The following is a 20,739-nucleotide window of genomic DNA, read 5'->3' on the forward strand; positions in this document are numbered from 1 at the left end:
ATTATTGAATATCGATTGAAGTCAATCTGCAGGGCTCACCTTCTCAAATTAAGTGATAATTTCTACCAGACTATATACATAGATTGAGTTTGCCAAGAAGATTGTTGGAGAAAGCTAAACCAATTCTGGTAACTTTGTTTGACATTGGGCACGGGGAGTACTGTATAGTTTGAAAAAGCAGCTGTTGAAAGCAAAAGAAGGGGTACAAATTTTATTTTGCTCGCCTGCGTCGGAACTCCTCTGCCTCACATTCCTCAGCGGGAGGGTGCACCAACACTTTAATAACGCAGTTTAAAATCTTAAGAGAGTTGTTTAAGCCAGTCACTCTAACATCTATTGTTTAAAAGATTTTAAAAAGTTGTTTAAAAAGTTTAAGCAATTTTCAACAAGTTTAAACAATATGTTATTAGAGTGACTGTCTTAAACAACATGCTTTTTATTACAACATTCCTCATGCAAATATTCTTTACAAGATTTGGGGTGTTTTTTTAATGCTTTTTGTGCACCATGCGGATTGCCAGAAAGGGGTTGTAGCCCTAAGCATGTGTTTCATGATAATGAATCAGTGTGTGGACTGTACATGGCTGATACATGTACTTTTATTTTATTAATACATGACAGCAGGGGCGGTGGAACCCGCCCCCGCCAAAAAAAAAAAAAAAAAAAAACCGGCCCAGCAGGAAAAATGCCCCCTTTTCAAATGGAAAGTGCCCTTTTTTTCAAAATAATATGTGTCATTTTATAAAATAGAACACCTTTTTTGAAGTAAAAAATAATTTATTTTAGGTTATAAAATCACAATTTTGGTTCGCACTTCGCTTCGCGCTCACTTACCTTTCGTTCAATTACAGTGTAGTAAGTTATGCATGTAGAATGTTCGGTTTCAGGTTGGTCTATCATAGTAAATTTTCAGCTCGAGGAAGGCCTGTTGCATTCCTGTTACTATTGATATCTAAATAGTTAAGAGGTGTTATATATAGTTTAGAGACGTTGGTTAAACTGTGGTTTTATGGATAAACAGCTATTTAGATGTCCGATTGATTATTGCAGTTATTTAAGCAGGTATTTCTGCATTTATTAATAATCAAAATTACAAATTTATAACAATGATATAACATCAAACATACAAATCTCCAGTGGCGGACCGTGACCCGGAGGAGACAAAGCATTGAAAGGGGCACAGCATTGTTCACAAACAATTCAGTGCCCCTTCAATCAATTGTCTCCTCCGGGTCACGGTCCGCCACTGCATATCTCTATTTCATAACTTCATAACAGAAATCAAATCCGAATTATATTTGTGACATTTTTGTGGTATGATTTTAAGTTTAAAACAGTTTTTTACACAATAAATCCCACGCTAGTACTATTAACTAGTGAAATCTCACTTATGCACGACTCAATCAACCAACTGTTTCTCAATCATTTGTGAATAATTTTTTAAGTGCATATACACTCTTAAAATGTAAATAATATTCAATGTAAACTTTGCACAATTAGTCTTCGGACTACAGCATTGTATTCTGTTTTATATCTAATAAACCAAATTGAATTGAACATAATGATCAAATTACAACGGTGACAATTGTATAGTAGTTAAGTAAGCAATATCAAACAAATTTAAATGCAGAGGCCTGCTATCGTAAGCTGAAAGCTTGAAATAATACCAGGCAGGGGAAAAGAGAAAGTTAATAGAAAAAAGTATGTGGTGATTTTTTTCAAAACAATATCACAACTTGTTACCAATAATGCATATAGCATTTCCATTTTTTTGAAAGCAGTATAAAAGAGCATTGTAGATTAAATGGCTTGCTCACGGGCATAGCTGCCGCGGATCGAACCCCGGACTTTTTTTTTTCATGTATAGCAAGACGCCTTAGACCACTCGGCCACGGCACCTCCACAATAGAAGGGAAAACAATTGTGGATTACTGCCCTCTGTCGGCTATAGTCATAAAGTGTGCTCGGGGTCTCACAGGCCTAATTCATTCCCCATAAGACTCATGTGTTAAATTGGCACTTTAAAAAATTCATAAAAAATAAGGATGAAATTCGGGGGTTGAATGCTTACTACCAGTGAATAGGATTTATATCTGGCAATCCATATCTGACCAGAAAAGGGTCCCTGGACCGGCTCATTTTAAAAATAAATTGGCGTGTTTGAAGACATCGTCGGAGGAGCAGATTCATCACCTCAAACAGCAAAATAGCCCTAATCCTTCCGCCAGTCAAAATATAGTCCAAAATTGGTGACATTTCTTCCCAATTTGGGAAAAGGAAGTTCAGTAATTACCAAAAATAGAATCAGTGTTAGATGGACAATCATATGCATACACTTTGTCAATCAGCCATATCAAAATTTAAAAAAAATAGCAATGGGTTGGCTCCAATGAATATCTAGGGCCTGTCACTAGTGATTAGGCCCGTGAGACCTCGGTCATTTTTGCCCGCTCTGGGATATTCTTCACAACTTTATTAAAACTATTGAGTATTCAGACCATAAGATTATTGTGACTGACGTCCAATCATTAAACGATGGTGTGCAGACTGGTAGGTTGGGTGGGATCTCCCTCAATGATTTTGACAGCTTAAAACATTTTAAATATGCATGCAAAATCAAATTCAAATTCATTTATTTCACATCTCTTAAAAAACAGGGTACAATGTAATAGTGAGTTAATCTAATTGAGTAAACACAACATTGACAGTTGTACATTATTTAGACAAAATTGACAACTGAAGACAAACATAAAATATAAAGTATATGAATGGGATGTGAGGGAGTAACAAAAAGCCATTGGCCTATCTAGGCTACTCCCTTTTTACATTCATAACTGATAAGGAAACAAAACGGGATCTTCCAATCAACTTTTGAGATTGAAAAACAAAGATCTCAAGATCAATCCAAATTAGTAGACTAGTAGACATGGTAGAAAAAAGAACATCAAATTAAAAGCAAAATAAAAAATAAAGAAGTTAAAAAAGCAATCAATAAAAACAAAACAAAGACAAAAACATAAAACATAACTGACAAGCTTATTCAAAGAGTAGTACAATTATTTAATAGGTAAAATTTACATTTTGTTTTGAATGAGTTTAAAGAAGGACATTGTTTCTTTTCAGGGGGCAAACTCCATACGAGTGGTCCACTATAACTTATGACTGTTCTTGAGAAATTATGACGGTAAAAAGGAATATATAGTTTATCAGATATTCTTGTATTTATACTTCGGTTCTTTGTAAAATAACCGTCAAATGTTTCGGGCAACTTATTCATATAATATAAAAACATGAAACATGAAATTTGGAGGGTGTGTATATCATATATTTTCAAGATCTTTAACTTACAGAATAACTGATGGGAATGAGCTGAGTATGAAGAATTTGTTATTATCCGAATTGCCCTTTTTCTGTCAGCGAAAAAATAACCAATAACATCAATCCGTGTGTACTAGACACCTGAAATCACTGATATTTTCTGTTCTTTGACAAATAAGGTATGACCAATAACATCAATCCATTTGTTCACTGACACCTACATGTAGCATCAATCAATGTGTATTAGACACACGAGTTAAATGACATTTTGTGTTCTATAATATATAGGATATGACTAGTAACGTCAGTCACATAGAGAGTTAATTGTCTGTAGATTCAGTTGAAAAGGCGAATGCTTGTACAGATTAAATCGTATTTTTAAAAGCATTCGAAAGCATTATAAAACTATTAAACATGGCAAAAATGCTATCAAAATAACAAAAGATCTATTTTCTGTTCTGTATAATTATTTGGTGCAAAAATCGTGTCGAATATTTTGACATAATTATCTTTCACCTTTGCATCTCCTCCCCATCCCAAACATAGATCACGCCCCTGAATGTGTATAACGCCAGTGTCTGCCCTATACGGGAGGGGGGGGGGGGGGGGGGGGTGATTGCCTCAGCCCCACGCTAAGCCCTATAAGTTTTCAAATAGAGAGGGAGCGGGTGAAAGCAAGAAATATAAAGGGTGATATAGAGAGATCGTGTGGACCTATTCTTATAATGACAATTGTTATTGAGAAAGTGACGTCATCTTGTGGGAATCCCAGAGTTAACGTCATTATAGTCTTGAATTCGAGAAACATTCGTATCTGATATTTGTATTGTTCAGACTGGGGATACCTATTAACGAATGCAAGTGAGAGTTCCATCGGTATATTTATTCGCAAAGATTTGGTCTGAAGCAAAGGCTAAACTACAAGTGCTTTTTGTTTCTTTTTAATATCGATTGGAAATTATTTTCGTGTGGGAATCCCAGAGTTAACGTCATTATAGTCTTGAATTCGAGAAACATTCGTATCTGATGTTTGTATTGTTCAGACTGGGGATACCTATTAACGAATGCAAGTGAGAGTTCCATCGGTAAATTTAATCACAAAGTTTTGGTCTGAAGCAAAGTCTAAACTACAAGTGCTTTTTGTTTCCTTCTAACATCGATGGGTTATGGGAAATTATTTTCTTAACTGTGTTATGTCTTTACATCTGGCATTACTATTTGTCACAACCCGATTGGTAGGCCTACTTTTCCGGTTTCGAGGTTACCTGAAATAAAGGGAACGCCTTAAAACTAAGGTACTCTAGTGTCCCAAGCTGAAATCAACTCTTGCTTCTCAACAAGGTGCAGCGGACTCTCTGTCAGTGTTGACTGTTAAAACGCGAGCCGTTTCTTTTCAAAATAGAAATTAAGGTAAGCGATTAATAGTTCCCATATTTCGTCATTTATCAATTCCATGTCTTTCTATCATTTTGTTGTAAATTTGATGAGATGGATGATTGCTGGTATATTTTGAGTTCTATCGGCAATTCCTAAACTAAAATGCATGTAAATTACATAATTAAAAAACGACTATTAGTAGTACAATCTTCAGTTAGATAAATCACAACATAATACAATTGATAAATATACAAATGATATTTAATGATACTATTGAAACATTAAATTACGCATATATTAGGCGGGATGAGAGAAGTAAAGAATTATGTATGGAAGGGAATCAATAATAGAAGAGAAAATGATAGAATACTAAAGAGGTAATGAGGTGAAGGGTACACACTAAGAAATAAGGTTCAAAATTGAACCCCGAAAGATGGATGCAAAATCAGCACCCTATGGGTTCAAAAATTTAACACTGCGGTTGGGGTTCATTTTTGCACCCTGCGAGTTCAAAACTGCACCCCTAAATTTCAAATTGAACCCCTATAGGGGTGCAGTTTTGAACCCGCAGGGTGCAAAAATGAACCCCAACCGCAGGGTTCAATATTTGAACCCCAAATAGGGGTTTAATTTTTGAACCGATAGGGTGCTGATTTTGCATCAACCTTTCGGGGTTTTAATTTTGAACCTTTACTTCTTAGTGTGTGGTCCGAATGGCAAAACAATATGATAATAAGAAATAATCAGAGGGAACAACAACATAATCGCTACCGTCATCATCTTTATCGTCTCCGCCGTCATCATCATCATCACCACCACCACCAGAAATAATCATCGACAACATAAAAAAAAACGATTATACAAGAGGTTTCAAAGCTCTATCGCTTAATCAATACTATCATCATCACCATCATCATCATCACCATCATCATCATCATCATCATCATCATCATCACCATCATCATCATCATCATCATCATCATCATCATCATCATCATCATCATCATCATCACCATCATCATCATCATCATCACCATCACCATCATCACCACCATCATCATCATCATCATCATCATCACCCTTCATCATCACCTTTCATTATCACTATCATACTATCAACAACAACACCATCACTACCACTACTGTTTCAAACAGCTATTTCTGTTTTGGAGGGGGTAAAGATATGAATTTATCATACTTACATATTTATCATAATAATAATAATAATAGGCATTTATATAGCGCCATCTATCTAGAAGTATTCTATTCCGAGGCGCGTTTTTTTTAATTATTATTACCCCGGCTTTAGCTTGAGCTGCCTCTCAGCGCTCATGCATTCAAGGAATTAATCCTGCCGGGTACCCATTCACCTCACCTGGGTCGAGTGCAGCACAGTGTGGATAAATTTCTTGCTGAAGGAAATTACGCCATGCCATACGCGAGGAACACTCAAACCCGTTCCGTCATATTCTTATATGACACAAAAAATTCCGCTTAAGTTCAATAATCGAAAGTCTTTTAGTTCCTATAGCTTTTTACTTTGTCGCGAGTAAATAAATGGGCAATTAGCTGTAGGCTATAAGAAATAATGTATGGGACAAACTATTTCATTTCCAATCACATTAGAAAGGAAGGGTTGCATACAATACAAATTCCGTCATTTGTTCTCTCTCCCAGATCTTAGCTGATGAGAAATGGAGAGCTTCAAGAAAACCAATCTCCTACCAATAGTTTGCATCATCCTCCTTCTCACAGGGTAAGTTATTCCTGGGCTCACCCCAGTCGAATCTCCATTTCTTTTTATTTTTTTTTCATTCTTGGAAGAAAATATTTGCGGGAATTATAAGATCAATATTTATGTGATTTTCCTAATATTATTTGTCTGTTTCATTGGACATAGTGGCCTGTATTCTGAAGTCAGGTTTAACTTAGACCATGGTTTCATCTGTGCTAAAATTATGGGGAGCCAAAAGTTCAAAAATTATGTTAATATTGTATATTTCTTATGTTTACTAGTTTGTTTCCTTTTGCTTTTATGATGAAGAAAACTACGTAAGTTACCATTTCCAGACAATTATGAACAATTTGGGTGTCATATGAGTTAATAAACTGAATGTGTACCGTAAGTGATTTGTGCTCCAATTGGCTCTCCATAGTTAAACCACAACTTTAAACCAGGGTTTAGATTAAACCTGAGTTCCGAATACAGGCCAGTGAAAGTTCATGATTGAAGTGCAGTGTGAATATTAAAGGTGATCATCATGCTAAACATAAAAAAAGGACCCCGTCTTCCAAAGAGTTACAACTGATCCAATCAACCTCAAGTCTATGGAAATCCATTAACGTAATAAATTTTCTTTTCAGAAAATTTGCATAATGTCATTTGTAAACCAAAAGAAGCCTGAATTTTCAAGAAAACTATGAATGTATGAATAAACACCATATCTAGAAAATGTTTTGAACAAACATGAATTTTAGATGATGACATTGCCGGCTTTCCATAGTTGTGGTTGATTGGATCAATAGCAACTCTTTGTATATAGCATGATGATCACTTTTAATATTCAAACTGCACTTAAATCATGAACTTTAATACTCACTAATGAAATGAAATGAAAAACGCGAATAATATTAGGAAATTCACATAAATTTTGATCTTATAATTCCTGCAAATATTGTCTTTCCAAGATTAAAAAAGAAGAAAAAGAAATGGAGAGTCGACTGTTTTTTTTTTTTAGATAATCATTGATGCAACATATTTAAGGGAGACATAATCATGTAAGAAAATATGAAATGATTATGATCTCATGTAAGAGAATAAAAGGAAAGTAAGTATATGACATCATCACCCCTCATTTTGCATATTCATTACGCGTGCATAGATATGATTATTTTCAGCTTGCGATACGCCTTTGGGACCATATACCCAATACTTGGTTAATTGTTAAGGGTGCATTTTCAACATGGAAACTACTTTTTGAAACCCAATGAACACGTATGATATCCACTGGTCATTCTGGTCATCCATTGTCAATGGAAGTGGTCCCCAGGCTCAGTGATGATAATGACGATGGTGATGAGGGTAATAATGATGATGATGATCAGTGGCGTACCGTGGGTCACGGAATGGGGGGGGCACTCAGTTGCCAGGTACACTGACCTAATAGAGACATTTTAAGGACAGTGCCATTAAACTGATCAAATAATGCGAGCGCGAAGCGCGAGCTGAAAATTTTGGATATTCAGACCTAAAAACATGTGAAAAAGGGACATTATAATCAAATTTTTGTAATCATGATACGTACCTGTCTCACTAAACAATGCGAGCGTGAAGTGCGAGCTAACATTTTTGTATATATTGACCTCAAACGGAGACTTTAAGGACTATATTTTAGCAATCCATTAAGAGTAAAAAAAATCTCACCATAGTCATATAATGCGAGTGCCAAGCTATTGCTGAATTTGTTAGAATTGCATCTAAATGCATTGAGCACTTGTAGTAATTCTAATCATCATTATACGCATCTCACTAATCAAATATTGCGAGCGCGAAGCGCGAGCTAAAATTCAAGAAATTCAAATATGAAGAGGGGCATTCAAAGGCTTGTTTCTTGTAGGAATTTACTAAGAACATATGTATTTCACTAACCAAAATGATGCGACCGCGAAGCGCGAGCCTGAAAATCTTTTATATTCAGATCAGAAAGGTGGATATGTGCGCAATAAAAATACCCTATATTATTATTATTATTAAACAGACAATGCAAGCACCAGGAACAATGAAGACGTAGGCCCTTAGTGAATTACGTTTCATAAAGTTATGAAAATATTTCTTATGGAATATAACATAACATAATTATAATTTAATATAACATAATTATAATGAACAATAATTTCTTCTTCCCAGTAAGTTTCTCTTCCTTTCTCCCTCTTTTTCTCCTTTTCCCCGTTTTTTTTTTGGTCAGCCGATGGGGGGGGGGGCACGTGCCCCCCATGCCCCCCCCCGTAGTTACGCCACTGGTGATGATGATGGTAATGATGATGATGATGGTGATGATGATGATGGTGATGATGATGGTGATGATGATGATAATGGTGATGATGATGATAATGATGATGATGATGGTGATGATGATGATGATAATGATGACCCTTTGATATCTTATAGTCAGACATACATTTATAACTGATTGCCATTTTTTAATTTTTTTTTATTTTTCACTCGATTTTCTATTGTGCCAGGATTATTTCATTGTTCACTGTTAGAAAATTTGTCCTTAAAATAAAAGAAGTTCCTGCAGCAGAGTCTCGAGAACACCTGTAATCTTACCAAATAGCGTAATCTTACAGGAAATTTGTATTGGGTGTATGGAACCTTACATATTTCCTTTAATAAAACACCCTTTTCCCCTTTTTAAACAGACCTGATCTGTTAAATTGCAGAAAAATTCCTGTTTTATGAATTTACAGAATGATTCTGTGATTGCTCTTTGCAAAATAGTCTTTCTTTTTTTCTGTAAAATCAGGGTATTTTTAACAGTGTTCATTGTTTTTATCAGCGAATAAATTATACAATTAGTAGTATTAAAATTAGTTACTGTTCCTTTTAATAATTTAAGATATTTTAGTTTGATTAATATTACCATTTAAGTAACAATATTTGTTTATTTATGTTACTAAGTATTGTTATCTTTGATTTAGTTTTTGACTATATTTTCATGTATGATGTGATGATTTATGTTATTCTTTATGTTTTCATCAGGTCATTGATGAAAAACAGTTTTATACTGATCTTTTGTACCTGATTAAATATGTTCTAATAAATAAATAAATGATGATGATAATAAAAATGATGTTGATGATGTTGATGATGATGATGATGATAATGATGATGATGTTGATAATGATGATGATGTTGATGATGATGAAGGTGATGGTGATGATCAGTGGCGGACCATGACCCGAAGGAGACAAAGGATTGGAGGGGCACTGCATTCTTTGTAAACAATTGCGTGCCCTTCCAATGCTTTGTCTCGTCCGGGTCACGGTCCACCTGTGATGATGATGGTGATGATGATGATTATGACGGTGATGATTATGATGGTGATTAAAAAGATGATGATGCCAACACTGATGAATGAAAAGCTGGAAAATGGTAAATGCCGGGCCAGGCCGTCTGATTTAACTTTGAGAGATTTAGACCTAAACCGGGACATTCTATTTACTTTTATAAACACGATTGTGATTTTTGTTCAAAGTCTCTCCTCCATTTGTTTGATAAAAAGCTAAACTTTTATTTTGTATTGTTCATATTCTCCCCCACAACTAGCCATATGTGCATGAGGATTATCCTAGTTACTCGCACCATTGTCAATTGTGTAATAGCTAATCGACAAACAAATTATCTACTTCAGAACTTCATTATTTTGAAATTCCAGACGTTTTTAATCCGTCACAATTTAGTAGATCTCATTCATTCATATCTTCAAAACTGCGATGAACATGTACAGCAACGACACTTATTTTAATTTTATATTTTTTTTAGCACGATACATGTTTCGGTATTAGCGAATTTTCGCAGTCCCGACGGGGACGGATTCTACACTATCGGAGATGCCTGTCAAACCACAATGAATAGCTGAGAGGTCTTTGTCGAATATTGGTGAACGGGGGCACCTGGGCTCCGTAACACAAAGGTTTGCGATGAATCGTAAATATGAAAGAACCGCACTGATTGGTCCCTGATCAGTATTTCAAACCTAATGCGCGTGTAACATTGATATTGATTGGTCAGTTCATTTAGCGATTGATTGCTAATCTTTGTGTTACAGAGACCTGATCGTCCTAAGTTTCTGAGCTGATAATTGCAAACATTTTTTTAAAGATGTTTTATTGTATTCTCTCAAATAAAAACAGTTTACATAATCACACTCTATAAGCAATTTGTACAAACAATTTGAAACATAATTATGAATTATACAATAAATCCATAACAAATATAATTATACATCAAGCTTCAAAGATACTAGAAATTAATAGTTTCAGCAATTACAAAATAAACTATTAACAAGATATATGACATGATAAGAGAGAGAGAAAAAAAAGATAAAAAGTGTTGTTCTACCTCCCACCCCCCTCTGTCCCCAGGTTAGGAGCATTCTCCCTTTATGCCTATACTCTACATGGAAGGGACTCCAATTCTTCGTATTGTTTTTCTCTGTGTTTTTATTTTGTCTTCCGTTGTAAATATACCTTTGCCTCACTCTCCCTATTCTTTTAATTAAGATTTTCAAATTTCCTTAAATGTAGAGATATCTTACCTCTACCTAGCGCCAGCTTTCTTTCTTCCCATTCTTCTTCGTTAGATTTCCTATTTTCATTCATTGATTTCGACAAAGACTGTTTCGTCACGAACCTGTCTTGAAGGGATTTTTGACAATAGATTTGCTATGTTGTAGAATCCGTCGCGATTGTGAAACCCCCTATTCTTTATCAAGATAGGGCAATAACGGAATCAATTATCCTTGGGTGGAGCTTTGCTCTGACACCTCACTATATTCATTCGTGACAGTGACATGTGTTACTTAAAAAAGAATATCACACTTTTAATTTGGGCATCTGTTTCAAGTTTACATAGTTAGAATAGTTGTAATAGTTGTGCTTTACAGTACATATTACATCATTCTTAATTTTCTAGACATAATATGAAAAATACATTACACATGAGACATGAGACAAACCTCAAATATAAATATCAATGGTTATTATCATGAACTCAAAATCCATTTTTGGTGTTTTATAATTGTCTCTCACACCCCCCCCCCGCAACTAAACCGAAAAAAATCGTACAAATATTCAACAGGGAATTGTTAGGGGCCTATTTAAATCTTTAAAGTTTGTTTTGCATTGATTGCAATCGAATGGCTCTCAGCCAATCAGAATCAAGGAAAGTTGTCAGACCTGACAACTTGTCGGACAAATGTTGATGAAACGCTCCCCCGTCAAACAACCGACGAAACAGAGACTATGGTGCTTTTGGTTTAAGCATGGAGGTGAAACTTTCTCCATGGTCTGATGATATAATGATGAATGCGATGAAGAAGAAGAAGGAGGAGCAGATGATGGTTATGGTGATAATGATAATGAAAATAATGATGATGATAATGATGATCACGATAATAATTATGATGATGATGATGGTGATTGTACTGGTAGTGATGATGATGATGATGATGAAAGTGATGATGATGATTATGATGATGATGGTGATTGTGATATTGGTGATGGTGATGGTGATGGTGATGGTGATGATGATGATGATGAAGGTGATGATTATGATGATGATAATGATGATGATGATAATGATTATGATGATGGTGATATGTGATGGTGATGATGACGGTGATGATAATGATGATAATGATGAATTGTTTTTTTACCTATTATTGTTTAACCGTTTCATTGTGATTGTTGTTTTCCCAGACAAGGTGCTGATGCATTTTTGGTGCCAGTAATCGGTGGTATCATCGGGGTCGGTGCTGCAACGGTTGCTCTACCCGCAGCCCTCGGGGTGGCAGGATTCACCGCAGTGGGGATAACGGCTGGGTCGATGGCCGCAAGTATGATGTCAGCATCAGCAATAGCATCGGGCGGAGGGGTTGCCGCAGGGAGTGTAGTAGCGGTGTGTCAGTCAGTTGGAGCCGCTGGATTGTCATCAGGTGCCATTGCGGCAGCGGGCGGTGCCGGTGCCGCAATTGGCAATGCTGTTGGTCCTTAAACAACCAGTAGGCCTAATTATCTAAACTAAAGCAGTATGAAAAGGATGAGGTCCTCTTAGAGATCAATATATAACAACGTTATTATTCTAAGGACATATACACATGTGTATCAGTTAAGACATTCTTGGTATTAAACCCTATATCTAAATAGTGTTGGAAAATAAATGCAGGCATTTTTTGGCGATAGCTCATCATATGATTCATTAGATCTACATGTATTTCATTTTATTCATATACCTACGAAATGAACCACAACCTGCTAACATTAAACGATTTTAAGTAATTACAAAAATCAGCTAATGTTAACAGAGATTACTGGTCAAACCACCATCCCAACTAGTTCTTGTTATGATTTATTGCATAGGCTTCTTTCTTCAATTCCATTCCAGCAAGTTCACAAGTTAGCTCATGATCAACTAATCTCAACTGACCTTTGTGATTTTTCTTAAGGGTGAGCACTAACATCTCTTTAAGGCAAAACATTCAAATTCTAAGAACGGAAAACGAGACTGTTTTTGGGACATTTGACTAATAGTTTGGGCTACTGTCATATACCAGTGATTATGAAGAATTTGGGTCTTCCACACGTGAATCTTGAATCATCATTGTAATGATGATTGCTATTGTAATCGTGACTGTGATATGCGTTCGTGATTCTAATCATGTTTTAGTTGGTTTCACACGTGCTAAATATTCGTCATTAGCTTTATTTTTCACTCCAATCATTCAAATTACGATTTTATTTACCGTGTGAAAGGGCGGTTTGTTACTCTTCAGCTTGGATGTGATTGAACAAATATTCTAAAAGTAAGATATGAAAAATCATCAAAACACAATTGCCAATGTCGGTGAATTTGAAAATAACCTTTATGGTTTTTTACCTTTTACTGCTCTTGCGCAGTTTACAACCGTCATGAACAGGCCTATATAACAAATCAAATTCAAGATCACAAAATTATTTTGGCTCACAAATAATTTCAAAGGTTTATCTCAAGAATGTTTATTCTTTATTCCTTCCTAACCACCCTTGAACTCATTAGAATAAATTTGAAGCAGTCGGAGTAAAATGGTCAATTCATTTGCTGTATTGAGAGATGGGGGAGGAGAAAGAACATAAGGGGAAATTCAGATTTATGGACATACCATTAGATATTCAAGGGGGGGGGCTGGAAGTCTTTCCCCAAAACACATTGACTTGCTATATGAGCAAAAAAAAACTGACTCAGAGTAAGAAAACAACAACAAAACTTGGCCCACTTACAAATCATCTGAAAGGGAGGGGGGACCTTGTCTCAATGGAATAAGGAAAAAAATTACTCGAAGAAAAGAGAAAATTGCATCAACCCAAACTTCCAGCCCCCCTTCCCCCGTATCTAATGGTGCGTCCCTCTACAATAAATACACAAACTGCTAAAACAAACATCACCTCACTGAGATTCTTCCGTCTTTTTGAATTTTAATTTAGACCATTTTTTCTATTAAATGTTCCAAGTATTACGTGCATTATAAATTATTATGCTTATCTGCATATATGCATGCGTTCAATTTCCTTTTATTTATCCGAATAAAAGAATAGGCTACAATAACTAGTTTAGTCCTGTATTTTAATTATTAGGCCTGTTCGTATTTTTTCATTACTTTTACTTTGAATTGAAATTAAGAAATAGCGTGGGGAGGAGAAAGAATGGGAGAGGGAGGAGGAGGAGGAGAGAGAGAGAGAGGGAGAGGGGGGGGGGGTTGAATAAGCTTGCCTATAGGCATGAAATATTTTGAAAATATCCCTCGATCGCCAAGAATGATTTATTTTTGCATAAATCATATTATAGTATATTTTTCTCCTTCTCTCTCCTTAGTTCAACTTTTCATTTCCCTTTTCTTACACCCACGAGCGGATCTAGGATTTTTCAAAAGGGGGGGGGGGCACAAATTTGACAAGCAAAAAAAGGATTTTAACCAAAAATTCAGGGGATCGTTCACGAAAAATTTTGACAAGCAAAAAACAAAGGTTTTAACCCAAAAAGATTTAAGGTATTTCGTCAACAAATTTTAAGTGTTCCTCTCGGGGGGGGGGGGGGGCTGTGCCCCCTGGATCCGCCACTAAATTTAATCTTTCTCTTTCCTCCCTTGTACTCTCTCATCTCACTCCCTTTGCCTTACTCTGTCGCATCCGTTTTTCTTTTTCCCAACGGTTTTCCTTCTGTCAAAAACTACCATTTTATATAATTATACCTAGAACCTATAATTGAAAACCATATAAGGCAATGAACTAGGAGGATCTATCTAAGAGTGAACCCAGATAAGTAGTTATTAATAAAATCTATTAGTAAAATGAAAGTCAGATAATTGGAGAGGTGAAGGTTTGAAAAATATCGGACAAACAATAAGAAAGTTATGTTGGTCAGGGACACTGATGACGCCTCTCTGGGAATCCCACATACAACAGATGGTTATATTATCGATCGTGGGGAATCCCCACAATGATTTCGTCGAGCTCGTCTGGGTTGGAGATATGAACAACTTTACTCTTTTAAAAATAAAAAGATTAGAAAATAGATTTTGAAGTAGTCTCTGTACAGGCAGCAGAGTATCAGAGAGAGAGGGAGGAGAGAGAGAGAGGGAGAGGGAGAGGGAGAATGCGCTTGTTTAAAATGCTTAAGCATGAAATATCAAAATATGCCTCGAGTGCATAAATAATATCATAGGATATCATTTTTCTCAAGATTTCTTTTTCTTCCTCATCTTTCTCTTTCCTTAGTTATTCAACTAATCCCTCCCACTTTCCTTACGCCTTATTCTTTATCTCTCCTCTCCCTTGCTTATCATTTCAACTCTTATTCTTTATCTCTACTCACCCTTGCTTATCATTCCAACTCTTATTCTTTATCTCTACTTTCCCTTGCTTATCATTCCAACTCTTATTCTTTATCTCTACTCTCCCTTGCTTATCATTCCAACTCTTATTCTTTATCTCTACTCTCCCTTGCTTATCATTCCAACTCTTATTCTTTATCTCTACTCTCCCTTGCTTATCATTCCAACTCTTATTCTTTATCTCTACTCACCCTTGCTTATCATTCCAACTCTTATTCTTTATCTCTACTTTCCCTTGCTTATCATTCCAACTCTTATTCTTTATCTCTACTCTCCCTTGCTTATCATTCCAACTCTTATTCTTTATCTCTACTCTCCCTTGCTTATCATTCCAACTCTTATTCTTTATCTCTACTCTCCCTTGCTTATCATTCCAACTCTTATTCTTTATCTCTACTCTCCCTTGCTTATCATTCCAACTCTTATACTTTATCTCTACCCTCCTTTGCTTATCATTCCAACTCTTATTCTTTATCTCTACTCACCCTTGCTTATCATTCCAACTCTTATTCTTTATCTCTACCCACCCTTGCTTATCATTCCAACTCTTATTCTTTATCTCTACTCTCCCTTGCTTATCATTCCAACTTTTATTCTTTAGCTTTACTCACCCTTGCTTATCATTCCAACTCTTATTCTTTATCTCTACTCACCCTTGCTTATCATTCCAACTTTTTTTCTTTAGCTTTACTCTTCCTTGCTTATCATTCCAACTCTTATTCTTTATCTCTACTCTCCCTTGCTTATCATTCCAACTCTTATTCTTTATCTCTACTCACCCTTGCTTATCATTCCAACTCTTATTCTTTATCTCTACTTTCCCTTGCTTATCATTCCAACTCTTATTCTTTATCTCTACTCTCCCTTGCTTATCATTCCAACTCTTATTCTTTATCTCTACTCTCCCTTGCTTATCATTCCAACTCTTATTCTTTATCTCTACTCTCCCTTACTTATCATTCCAACTCTTATTCTTTATCTCTACTCACCCTTGCTTATCATTCCAACTCTTATTCTTTATCTCTACTTTCCCTTGCTTATCATTCCAACTCTTATTCTTTATCTCTACTCTCCCTTGCTTATCATTCCAACTCTTATTCTTTATCTCTACTCTCCCTTGCTTATCATTCCAACTCTTATTCTTTATCTCTACTCTCCCTTGCTTATCATTCCAACTCTTATTCTTTATCTCTACTCTCCCTTGCTTATCATTCCAACTCTTATACTTTATCTCTACCCTCCTTTGCTTATCATTCCAACTCTTATTCTTTATCTCTACTCACCCTTGCTTATCATTCCAACTCTTATTCTTTATCTCTACCCACCCTTGCTTATCATTCCAACTCTTATTCTTTATCTCTACTCTCCCTTGCTTATCATTCCAACTTTTATTCTTTAGCTTTACTCACCCTTGCTTATCATTCCAACTCTTATTCTTTATCTCTACTCACCCTTGCTTATCATTCCAACTTTTATTCTTTAGCTTTACTCTTCCTTGCTTATCATTCCAACTCTTATTCTTTATCTCTACTCTCCCTTGCTTATCATTCCAACTCTTATTCTTTATCTCTACTCACCCTTGCTTATCATTCCAACTCTTATTCTTTATCTCTACTCTCCCTTGCTTATCATTCCAACTCTTATTCTTTATCTCTACTCTCCCTTGCTTATCATTCCAACTCTTATTCTTTATCTCTACTCTCCCTTACTTATCATTCCAACTTTTATTCTTTAGCTTTACTCTTCCTTGCTTATCATTCCAACTCTTATTCTTTATCTCTACTCACCCTTGCTTATCATTCCAACTCTTATTCTTTATCTCTACTCTCCCTTGCTTATCATTCCAACTTTTATTCTTTAGCTTTACTCACCCTTGCTTATCATTCCAACTCTTATTCTTTATCTCTACTCACCCTTGCTTATCATTCCAACTTTTATTCTTTAGCTTTACTCTTCCTTGCTTATCATTCCAACTCTTATTCTTTATCTCTACTCTCCCTTGCTTATCATTCCAACTCTTATTCTTTATCTCTACTCTCCCTTGCTTATCATTCCAACTTTTATTCTTTAGCTTTACTCACCCTTGCTTATCATTCCAACTCTTATTCTTTATCTCTACTCACCCTTGCTTATCATTCCAACTTTTATTCTTTAGCTTTACTCTTCCTTGCTTATCATTCCAACTCTTATTCTTTATCTCTACTCACCCTTGCTTATCATTCCAACTCTTATTCTTTATCTTTACTCACCCTTGCTTATCATCCCAACACTTATTCTTTATATTTTAAAGGGGAATCCAAACCACATAAAAAGTTGTATTAGAGGGGAAAAGTCAGATAATTCGATAGTTGAAAGTTTGATCAATATCGGACAAACAATAAGAAAGTTATGAATTGTTAAAAGCTGTAAAATTTTGTAATCATTATCCCCATTCAAATTGGCCGCATTTGTCATGGCATAGTGATAACAGGCAAGTGTTACTCTTTCATTATACTCCAAATGGCTAATATGTCTCAAAAATTTTCTTCAAAATTGTATTTTTCTTTCATTAGGACATAAAACAATATACCTGGCTTATATTTAGATTACCGCCCCAGGGAAATATATAGGTACTTGTGAGAAACCTACAACACGGGCCTATGGGAAAGTTGTCCTTGCCCTTTGTCAGGTTTGTCATAATGTGCTGACCCAGTTGCCAATTTGAAATTTGCACATCCTTAGCAAGGGATCTCAACTTTAAAGCAGCCATAAGCCCGATTACTTTCATATCCCCACCGTTCCCTTTTACTTATTTTCCTCCTTTCCAACACAAAATTTTGAGACCAAAAAAGACACTCAAATGAAATAAAACGAAGAGATTAATTTTACTATATAAGTCGTAATATATTCTCCTGAATTAAAGTCTCTCTAAAAAAATCCTACTCTTCACAGCAAACCTATCAAGATAACCATGATAACGCATAGATATGATTGGGTAGCAGTCACATTTCCCCATATACGGTGTCCGCACGGCGAGTCGAAAATAATTAGACAATGCACACAAATAGGCTTCCTAATCAAAATAAACACGTGCTAAGTAAAACTGATTATGTTAAAAACATAAGTAAAATTGGTTCATAAAAATGTAAAAATATGTGATGAAACTTTCAAAAGCAGGAATCAACAGGAATTTCGAGACAGCGTAGGTATTATGTCACATTATCAAATTGATTTTTTTAAAGCTTTTGTAGTTTGTATTTGATACCATTGTGCTGACCTCATCTCCAGACGCCATTTGAATTTCAAACTGGCCGCTGTTGGAACACGTATTTTAAACCCTCATCTCTTTTTCTAATAAGGTTAAATTTCCGAAAAAAATGAAGTCTTCTAAAACAGGACACTCTCTCATATCTAAAATTATTGATCATTTTACCATGCACGTTAATGGCCGCCATCTTAAAATCCATTATGGCCGAAACAGCTGAACCCATTTTTTCATATCTCTGGTTACAAACATCCTAGATTAACATAAACATGAAAACTTCTTAAAATTTGATCATGTCATTTTATTAAATTAATTGCGATTCACGTGTATCAGCTGTCATTTAAAATTCAAATTGGCCGCCATGATAGTTGCATTTTGGTCCGTTTTTTGTGTTGCAAGCATTGCTCAAGTTTGATGGATGTGGTAAATTTATTCCTTTGATATACGTTATAATACATGTTATGTTTATACAAGCAACAACCAAAACCAGTACAACTATAACTACATAAACCAATACTTCCCCTAATTTGCAGGCATTAGACTACAAAAGTAATGAATCATTGAAGGCATAAAAAATACGTTTTGTTCTACAACAAGTCTGAATCTACATAAAGGGGCCAATAACGTCATTACTTTCAACTGAGTATATAATGGTTTCCTCTCTTTAGACTACGGTTTCCAATACAAATTTAAATTACAACAATTACAACATTATATATTTACATTTCAAATTCTACAATTTCCTACAATATTGGATGCCATGTCATGTAATATGGTCGAATTGACAAAGATATGATTTTCTTTTTCGTTACTCATCACGAATCCTCTTCAATACATGAATTCAAACAGGAAAGGATTCATGTCTTTCGAACAACCTGCCCCCCAAAAATGTTGATACACTGTCATGGTCTAAGTTCCTTAAATAAACAAGTTAACATGGTTAAAGAAGGACAAGAAACATCCAGCATTAAGTTAAGTTGAAGATTAATAGGGTAATCAGTGCACCAATCTGAAAAAAAATATGTACGAAGTACGAGTAGTACAATACATAAAACAATGAAAGACGAACAACACGTATATCACACTTTGCGAAAGCGAACAGTATACCAATGGAAATGGACTTGAAAAATCGAATAGGTAAATTAACTTGACCTCATTAATAAAGGGCAAGTCCGCCCCAGGAAAAACTTGATTTGAATCAATAAACAAAAATCGAACAAGCATAATGCTGGAAATTTCATCAAAATCAGATGTAAAATAAGAAAGTTATGACATTTTTGAAAGTTTCGATTATTTTTTCACAATACAGCTATATGTATATGCACAACTTAGTGATATGTAGATGAGAGAGTTGATGATGTCTGTCAACTAGAAGTCGTTGTTCTTCTAATATGAAAACAAATGCTTGGTGTCTTTGAACACATCATTTTGTTTCATAAAATTATCACTGTTATTCCCAATGGACGAAGTCGCCCCGCCTATATAACCGGCGAACTTGCCCCAGGGTGGGACAGGTTCTCCCTGCGGGGACTGGGGGGCACTCAGTATATAATGCATAGTGGGTATGTGCCGCGGAGGGGACCCCCATTTTCACACTCAAATTTCCGTTCCAAGACATAGCATTTTTGCCTTGTTGAGAAAAAGAACAAAGAAAGCCGCTCCAAGGCATAGCATTGTCTTCTTATCGAGAAAAAACAAGAGAGAAATCCGCTCCAAAGCTTCGCAAATTTTTCGTTACGCCGCTCCGATCGCATTGAATGAGCTGCAATTTTGGTGAAAAGCGGCCGCAGAGCTCCCCGGCGGAGGCCGCGCTAGCTGCATCATGCACGCATGACCGTTTCATAGGGATGCATACGCACTCACACGCTGGCGATCTGTTCCCCGGACCCCCGTTTTCACAAACATCTGTCGTTCTGAAGCCCATTCCGAGGACCCTCCTTTTTACATTAAGCCCGCTCCAAGGCCCCCGTATTTTGTCTCGCCCGCGTCACAACCCCACCACTTTTTTGGTCGAGTGTCCCCCCCCGGGTCGCCTTGCAGCGAAAATTTTCTTTACGGCCCATTTTTGCTTAAACCGTATGCCTGTCCTCGCCGAACATAAGGTATATCACCTAGACCTTTAAACATTCTAAAACACGACCTTCCTGCTAA

General features: G+C 35.8%; 1 protein-coding gene across 1 annotated transcript; it reads left to right on the plus strand.

Annotated features, from left to right (window-relative positions):
• The first annotated feature begins 4,333 nt into the window (after positions 1 to 4,333).
• On the plus strand, positions 4,334 to 13,105 carry LOC121405957 (interferon alpha-inducible protein 27-like protein 2A). Its single transcript, XM_041596956.1, has 3 exons — positions 4,334 to 4,728; positions 6,373 to 6,451; positions 12,178 to 13,105. The coding sequence occupies exons 2-3, from the start codon at positions 6,390 to 6,392 to the stop codon at positions 12,470 to 12,472; spliced, it is 357 nt and encodes a 118-aa protein (XP_041452890.1). The 5' UTR covers positions 4,334 to 4,728; positions 6,373 to 6,389; the 3' UTR covers positions 12,473 to 13,105.
• The last annotated feature ends 7,634 nt before the right edge of the window (positions 13,106 to 20,739 follow it).

This window comes from Lytechinus variegatus, chromosome 19, assembly GCF_018143015.1.
Source record: "Lytechinus variegatus isolate NC3 chromosome 19, Lvar_3.0, whole genome shotgun sequence".
NCBI classification, from domain to species: domain Eukaryota; kingdom Metazoa; phylum Echinodermata; class Echinoidea; order Temnopleuroida; family Toxopneustidae; genus Lytechinus; species Lytechinus variegatus.

Excerpts from the sequence above, each read along its gene's own strand:
- LOC121405957 (XM_041596956.1), top strand. The coding sequence starts at position 6,390 with ATGGAGAGCTTCAAGAAAACCAATCTCCTACCAATAGTTTGCATCATC. Across the intron at positions 6,452-12,177 it reads ATCATCCTCCTTCTCACAGG|ACAAGGTGCTGATGCATTTT; the intron begins GTAAGTTATTCC and ends TTGTTTTCCCAG.